Genomic DNA, 8,746 nt, shown 5'->3' with positions numbered 1-8,746 from the left:
TTCTCATGTTAAAAGCCTGTGTCCGGTTTGTTACAAGTTGTCCGTAAGAAACCATGCAAAACAGGCCGATCTCTGTACCAAATAATTGGCTATGCTGTAAAGCTGTACACTGTAAGACAGTTCTGTTACCACAGGAGAATGAAAAGAACCCGGGACTCCCAAAGACGCTAGATGTGTGAAGATCCTGATCACTCATTGGGTGTCTGAGTTCTGCGGATATTCATCCCTCAGCCAATGAGCTTACTGTTCTCGTCGGGGGTTTGTGAGCCTTGGGTAGGGACTTTTGCAAGTTCCGCCTACAGCTCTAGCTTGTGAATTTGTACCCTTTCACGTAAAAAAGTAGTCCAGAGATTACTACACCCTCCCTCCCCCCTCCCACCTCGTGCTGTACTGAGTTTAGAAGTCTTCCGTATAGAACTCTTCCGGAGGAAGGAGGGAGAACCCCCACCCCACCCCGTGCTCTCCCAGCATGCATTGTGTAAACGCCATTTCACTGAGCTGGTCGAAGAAGTAAGCCGCTAGCTTGCGACTCTACTCTTATCTTCACTTAGCTCGGCTTCCTGCTGGTACCCTTTGTGCCATGTCTGATAACAAGAAGCCAGACAAAGCCCACAGTGGCTCAGGTGGTGAAGGTAATGGGAATAGGTGCAATTTATTGCACCGGTACTCCCTGGAAGAAATTCTGCCTTATCTAGGGTGGCTGGTCTTCACTGTTGTCACCACAAGTTTTCTGGCGCTCCAGATGTTCATAGACGCCATCTATGAGGAGCAGTATGAAAGGGATGTGGCCTGGATAGCCAGGCAAAGCAAGCGCATGTCCTCCTCTGTCGATGAGGATGAAGACGATGAGGATGATGAGGATGACTACTACGACTATGACGACGACGATGACGACGATGATGCCTTCTATGATGATGAGGATGATGAGGAAGAAGAATTGGAGAACCTGATGGATGATGAATCAGAAGATGAGGCCGAAGAAGAGATGGAAATCGGTGCCGGTGCCGGAGCTGAGGAAATGGGTGTCGGAGCTGACTTAGCTCCCTGTGCCTGTGAGTAACCCGTGGTCTTTACTCTAGACCACGGTGGGATGTATTTTTTACTCTTCCCCACATCTATAGTAAAGGCCACATTTTAGTTGGGGGTCATTCCTGGAGCCATTCCTGGCTCTCCTGTCCACGCCTATCCCCTCTCCCATCCCCCCCTCCTTGCTCCGCTCACTCTTCCCTTTTCCCATTTGCTCTCCTTGCTCCCCTCCCCCTCGGCTCAACTTTTCGCGCTTTCTCCTCCCTGATCCCCACCCTCTTTGGGCTTCCCCATTTGCTCCTCTCCCCGAAACCCTCCCCTTCCTGTTCCCCTTTTCGCGCCTTTTCTTTCCTGCTCCCCTCCCCCTCCCTATGTACCTTTCACCAGCTTTGCTCTCCCTGCTCCCCTCCCCCTTTTCTTTCCCTGCTCCCCTCCCCCTCCCTGTTTACCTTTCACCGCCTTTCCTCTCCCTGCTTCCCTCCCGCTTCTCCAGCTTGCTGCTCCCTCCCCCTCCCTATTTGCATTTTCGAGTGCTCCTCCCTCCCCCTCCCCATCCTCCAGGCCTTTTTGTAGTCCTGGCTGTCCTGGAACTCACTCTGTAGACCAGGCTGGCCTCGAACTCAGAAATCTGCCTGCCTCTGCCTCCCAAATGCTGGGATTAAAGGCGTTCGCCACCACAGCCCCAGTGCAGGCCTGAAGGGGGGATTCTAGAAAAAGAAAGGCATTGAAAGGTTTTTGCGCCTCTCCTACCTCCCTAATCCCTTTTCTGCATCTTAACTCCCCTTTTGGCACCTTTCCTTTACAGGACTCCCTCCCCCTCCCTGTTTCCCTTCCTGCACCCTTCTTAGCCCTGCTCTGTTCCCTCTCCCTGCTCCCCTCCCCGCTCTTTGCTCGACTTTTAGCAGCCTTACCTCTCCCTGCTTTCTGCCCCCTCCCCGTTCTGCTTTTTGTGCCTTTCCTCCTGGCTCCCCTCCACCTTCCTGCTCACCTTTTTGTTTGTTTGGTTTTTCAGTTTGTTTGTTTGTTTGGTTTTTTTGGTTTTTTTTTTTTTTTTTTTTTTTTGCACCTTGTTTCCCCCTCCCTGGCTCCCCCTCCCTTTCTGCCTTTCCTGTCCCTGCTCCCTTCTCTGCTAACCTTCTAATGCCTTTCTTTTCTAGAATCCCCCCTCCAGGCTTGCTGTTTGCTTCTGTGTACTTTTCCTGACCCTGCTCCCCTTTCCCTCCCAGCTCCCCTCTCTTTTCCCACCTCCCTTTCTCCAGCCTGTCACCCCTCCTTTTCTTCTCTCTGTTTCTCCAACTTCCTGCTTCCCTTACCCCTTCCCTCTCCCTGCTCTCCTCCCCGCCTGCTGGACTTCCTCTCCAGCCCCCCAGTTCCCTGTGGTCCTGGAGTCTTTCCTGCCTCTCTGTCCATCACTTCTCCCTAGTTTCACTTCCCTTTCACTCTCCCCTGTGTGTCTCTCTTCCTGTCTCCCCCTTCCTTTCTGTCCCCTCTCCTCTGTCCATCACCTCTCTCCTCCCTTCCCTTTCCTCTCTCTTCCATTTTCTTCCACCTGCTTCTTTACCCTGTCTCTCCCATTACCCTCTTATCTTTATGCCCTTCCCTGTCCCCTCTCAATTCCCTGTCCCATTGTGCTCCCTCATATCTTCCGTTTCCCTCTTTCTCCCTTAGCCTCTTCTTCCTCTTCTCTTCTATCTCCCTTCCCTTTGCTTCTCCCTCCTCCTTTCCCCTTCCCCTATGCCCTCTACTCTACTTGATCTTCTCTCCTCTCCACATACCCTTTTTCCTTTCCACTCTGCCCTTTGTCCCCAGACCCTACAGTATCCTGTGCACAGGAAGTGGGAGGTGCCATCAACAACAGGGAGGCAAGAAACAGAGCAAAATTCCAAAGTCAGCAGGAAGGCTGGATGAAAATAAGGCCAGGTTCTGAAAACAGCTGGAATCTAGCCAAGTGGCTCCTGTAACCCTAAGTACCAAGGGAGAAAGTGGTGGTGAAATTCTTGATCCTTGCTGCTTCTTTTACATATGTTGGCCCATCTTTCTCAAATGCAGGCCATGCTCCATGTTTGGAGCTTGCTCAACGTGGTTAAGTAATGGGAGAATCTGAAAACTAGGGGCCAGTGGTTTGTTTTGGAGACAAATTAGCACTTAGTGATATTTCCCCCTAAAAATTATAACAAACAAGACTCATGATTTTGAGATACTTCTACAGGTGAGAAGTGGAAAAATTGCCACTGTGAAGTTCTTTTTAGGCAAAGACACTTGGGACCATAGAAGCGTTGTTAAAATACTGCTTTCTTTTGCTAAAATACTCTTTCTCACTTATTCATATTCTCCAGGTGTTCCTGGCCATCATTTAAGGAAGAATGAAGTGAAGTGTAGGATGATTTATTTCTTCCACGACCCTAATTTCCTGGTGTCTATACCAGTGAACCCTAAGGAGCAAATGGAGTGTAGGTGTGAAAATGCTGATGAAGAGGTTGCAATGGAAGAAGAAGAGGAGGAGGAGGAGGAGGAAGAGGAGGAAGAGGTGGAGGTGGAGGAGGTGGAGGAGGAGGAGGAAGAAGAGGAGGAGGAGGAGGAGGAAATGGGAAACCCGGATGGAGAGTATGAAAAGAACCCGTAGTCTGCGAATGGCTTCTCACCTTAGGCATGCAGGTACTGGCTTCACTAACTAACCATTCCTAACATATCCCTGCAGCTAAGAGCATCTTTAAAAAAAATATTATTGGTAAACTAAACAGTTGTTATCTTTTTATATTAATAAGTATTAACTTAATCCAGTATACAGTTTAAGAACCCTAAGTTAAGCAGAAGTCAATGATGTCTAGATGCCTGTTCTTTAGATTGTAGTGAGATTACTTACTACAGAGGAGAAGTTGTTAGACTCGGGAGTAGAAACCAGTGAAAGATCATGCAGTGCAATGTGGCCATGGAAATCACTGACCAAAATAAGTGTTTCAAGAAAGATCACACGCCATGATTCATATGCAAATTATTATTTTGTCTTTCTGATTTTTTTTCATTTCTAGACCTGTGGTTTTAAAGAGATGAAAATCTCTTAAAATTTCCTTCATCGTTAATTTTCCTTAACTTTAGTTTTTTCACTTACAATTCAATTCAAATTCTTAATTCAATCTTAATTTTTAAATTTCTTAAAATGTTTTTTAAAAGAGATGCAAATCTCATTTTTAAGAGATGAAAGCAGAGTAAGTGGGGGGCTTAGGGAATCTGGAGGGTTAGGGTAACCATAGGGAGTTCTGGTCTCTGAGAAGCAGTCAGAGCGAAAGGAAAACCAGGCCCTTGCAAGTGTTTGCCAGTAGGTTAGTGAGGTTGATATGATAAGATTACGGACACTCTCCAAATCAGAAATACTCTAATACCTAAGGATCTGTTAGGGAAACACAACAGGGAAATATTTTAGTTTCTCCTTGAGAAACAATGACAGTACATAAAATTGGCAAGAAAGTCAGGAGTGTATTCTAATAAGTGTTGCTTATCTCTTCTTTCCTTCTACAGTTGCAAAGCCCAGAAGAAAGAAATGGACAGCGGAAGAAGTGGTTTTTTTTCCCCCTTCATTAATTTTCTAGTTTTTAGTAATCCAGAAAATTTGATTTTGTTCTAAAGTTCATTATGCAAAGATGTCACCAGCAGACGTCTGACTGCATGGTGAACTTTCATATGATACGTAGGATTACACTTGTACCTGTTAAAAATAAAAGTTTGACTTGCATACACTACAGTTTCATGTTAACGTCAATCCACGTTTTTAAAAATCTTTTTGGTTTCGCCTCATCTTGAAAAAGAAAAGCACCTAGCTTACCAGAACCCTAAACAAAATGCTGTTGGGTAAGTGTGAACCAGCAGAAGCAGCAGCAGCTGGAAATTTGCTAGAAGTGTATATTCTCAGACTCTACTCCAGACCTGTTGAGTCAGACATTCTTAAGGTGGACCTTCAGTAGAGATTTCTAAGTGCTCTGACCACTAAACCTTGGAGCACCACTGGTTTGCAGCAACAGGGGGAAAGGCTATGTAGAGACAGCCTTCATTAACTTGGTAGGTGCTATGTTTATGGTTTGAATATCAGCCAAGGGCAGAGATGTTGAGGCTTGTTACACAGTGGGGAGATAATGGCAGTGGGGTATTTTGGGAACGATGTTGGTGCATTGGAGATGAGCCCTTGGAGGAGTTATCAAAACCCTACCTACTTCTTACTCTTTTGCTTCCTGCTGCCATAAGCCAAGACAGTTCAATCCATCACATCTTCCTTCCCTGGTTGAAGGGCTTGTCACCAGCATACACAGACCTGCTAAAAGGATGCGCTTATTTCCCAGAGCAGCTGTAAGAAAATCATGAACTGGATAGCTTCAAACAATAGATGTTCGTTCATTTGCTCGCAGTTCTAAAAGTTGTAAATCTGCAATGATGTTGTTGGCAGAGTTCATTCTTTCTGGAGGTGGTGAGAGGGAATCTTGTCTTTTCTCCTATGCTGACTCCCAGAGGTTGACATCGATATTTGGCAACAGTTGAGTTACAAATGTACCATTCTAATCATTTTCTCCATCCTCACATAGTGTTTTTCTTTGGATCTCTGTCTCTAAGACTCTTCTTTATTAGAGTGCCAGTCAGTGAATTTTAATTAGATATTTTCTTTATTTACATTACAAATGTTATCCTTTTTCCTAGTTCCCCCTCCGAAAAATTCCCTATCCCTTCCCCCTTCCCCTCCCTCTGCTCCCCAACCCACCCACTCCAATTCCAGGTCAGGGTATTCCCATATACTGGGACATAGAGCCTTCACAGGACCTAGGGCCTCTCCTCCCACTGATGACCGACTAGGCCATCCTCTGCTACATATGCAGCTAGAGCCATGAGTTCCACCATGTATACCCTTTGGTTTGTGGTTTAGTTCCTGGAAGCTCTGGGGGGGGGGGGACTGGTTAGTTCATATTGTTCCTCCTATGTGGCTGCAAACCCCTTCAGCTCCTTGGGTACATTCTCTAGCTCCTTCATTGGGGACCTTGTGCTCCTGTAAATGGTCTTTGACCACATCTAGGGAGCATAATAGTTGTCCCTATAGCATCTATCTGTGATAAACCATTAAATTCATTAAGGTGTTAAGGGGAGCCCCCCAGAGATGACTATTAGGACATGGTTTACAGACACTTGGAAGTCTTAATTCTAGGCAGTAGTGGTTACATTCAAGGACCCAAGTGTAGCCACAAGCATTTAGAGCAAGAGGCTTTTGAAGGCAAAAGCCATATCCTCAGTATCTCATTATATAGCTACAGTGGGAGGTTTGTGCACAAGCTAGCAGTTTAACAAAAGCTAAGATAAGCAGTTATCTGGAGAGGGTTCTGCTCAAGCAGGCAGCTTACTAGAAGCTCAGTTACCTGGGGTGTCTTGACCTCAGGTTCCTAGAATAGAGTTAGATGTTTTCCCCAAGAATTCTCCATCAAGGCCGGGCATAGTGGAGCATGCCTTTAATCCCAGCATTTGGGAGGCAGAGGCAGGCAGATTTCTGAGTTCGAGGCCAGTCTGGTCTACAAAGTGAGTTCCAGGACAGCCAGGGCTACACAGAGAAACCCTGTCTCGAAAAAAACGAAAACGAAAAAAAAAAAAAAAAAAAGGAATAAAAAGAATTCTCCATCAAGGAGATAAAATTCTAGTTAAAACTGAAGTAGTCACAACAAGATTACAAGTTGCACTGACTGGAAGAACATCTGCACTGTCTTGCAAAGGTACAAAGATTCGGTGATGACTATGAAATACAGAGAAAGGGAAAACTAAAACAATCTATTACATTTGTAATGAAAGGCATAGGCACACTTAAACACATACATACTTGTGTGTGTCATTTATATAGTGTTTTATTTTTTTCACAATTCCTTCTGAATGCTGTTTGTATTATTTTATGTGTACATAAATATGTATGCATTTATGAACAGATATGTGTGTATGATACAAACATCATTCAGAAAGAATTATGAGGATAAAACACCAGATGAAAGACAGTGGTTAACATTTGTGGAACAAAGGGTAGAATTCACCTGGGGATGTGCACAGTAAATTTTAATTCTCTTTATAAGTGCATTATCAGGATGGATAACGACCCCATGGTTATAATGTGCTCCATACCTTTATACAGGCTCTGACCTTTTTCTGAATTAAAGAGAAAATGTAAAAGAAGAAATCTGCTTAAGCCTGCCTAAAGAAAATGAGAGTTGACCAGAGTAAAGGGTTAGAGAAGGTAGGGATCGTGCATTTAAATAGAAATCTGCCCTCTACATTTGGTTAAGGCTGCCTGGATTCCTACATACTGGTTCACTAGCATTTCACATGTTACATAGCAGTACATTTCATATCTTAGTTTATACTATTTTTTATATATGATTATCTCTTCACCCCATAGAAGGTAAACTTCTAAAGGGTTCAGATTATACATGAATTTATTTGTATCTTCTACTCTAGCTGCACTTCAATTTTTTTAGGAAGTGTTTGAAGTGCTTGATAATGCTTTGATTTTTGTATAGATGTTCCTTAACTTTAGCATTCTTTGGTGTCTGTAGAGACAGGAACTTTTAGAATCCCTGACATCTTTTTCCTTTTTGATTATACTAAAATCCATCTTATAGTAACCAGAAAAATTTAAATCTAGGTAGGGTAATAAGGGAGTAGCGAATCTACCAAACCGACCAATCCATGGGTAGGAAGAAGGTTTTTATTAGAGATATGAGACAGACAATTGCCAAAGGCTTTTGGGAAAGTACAGAGCAGCTATGGATCCCTCTGTGGGGCAGAGGGGCACACTGGCAAGGGCAGAGAGAAAGCAGGAGTGGGGGAAAAAACACAAACTGGTAGCTGCAAGGTGAGAGGAACTGGGATAGCCTGGAAGTGTAGGGTAGTGAGGGAGGGGCTTACAGCCCAGAGGCTTTGGTATGTTGCGGTCAATAAGGAAGTGGCTCTTCCTGGCAGATAGAATCCTGTTTTACAGATTCCTGAGGAATGATAAGACTTAACAACAGCAGTCCTATATTGCAGCCTGAAGTGAGCACAAGACTGTCATTTTGAGGTTCCCTTTAGACATGACAGGCAGCACTTCCTTTGCAACGTTATTAACTTCACTACTGCATTTTTCCATCCTGTTGCTATAATTTGAACCTGAAATGTATACCAAAGGCCTATGTTTTAAGTTTAATCCTTAGTCTTTAATGTTTTGGGGGAAATGATGAAATTTTTAGGAAGTTGGCCCTATTGGCAGGTTTTAGATTATTGGCTCTGGGAGAGATGGGAGCTTGATCTCTTTGCCTTGATATTATGCTTTGCTGTTTTCTCAGTACCTAAATGCACACATAGGTCCAGTCTTAAATGACAGAGCATGTTCTTGGAGGTTGCTATCTTAGCATTCGAACTGAATCAATGAAGAGGACCCTATTGGAACCTGGGACTTTGGGCTACTAGGACAGCATACATAGGCCCCAGATACAGAAACTACATTTGAGTGCAGGGATCTGTCTATGTATGACTATCTCCTTAACAGCCACCCTTTTAAATTTCACAGTCTTTGAAGCTGGAGAAATGGCTCAACATTTAAGGGTACTTGCTTCTCCTGCAAAGGACCTGGGTTCACTTCCCACCAACCACGTGGCATTTGTCTTCCTTCTCTGCAGTAACCAGGCTGTAGAAAAGCCTCGTGTACATAACACACACGTGAGCCACTGGA

General features: G+C 44.4%; 1 protein-coding gene across 1 annotated transcript; it reads left to right on the top strand.

Annotated features, from left to right (window-relative positions):
• The first annotated feature begins 542 nt into the window (after positions 1-542).
• LOC110287546 (tumor rejection antigen P815A) lies at positions 543-3,649 on the top strand. The gene is made up of 2 exons (XM_021154134.2): positions 543-1,052; positions 3,363-3,649. The coding sequence occupies exons 1-2, from the start codon at positions 581-583 to the stop codon at positions 3,647-3,649; spliced, it is 759 nt and encodes a 252-aa protein (XP_021009793.2). The 5' UTR covers positions 543-580.
• The last annotated feature ends 5,097 nt before the right edge of the window (positions 3,650-8,746 follow it).

The sequence above is a fragment of the Mus caroli genome, unplaced genomic scaffold (assembly GCF_978045245.1).
Source record: "Mus caroli unplaced genomic scaffold, Mus_caroli_1 scaffold_5, whole genome shotgun sequence".
NCBI lineage: Eukaryota > Metazoa > Chordata > Mammalia > Rodentia > Muridae > Mus > Mus caroli.
This window is presented reverse-complemented; position numbering and strand designations above follow the sequence as displayed.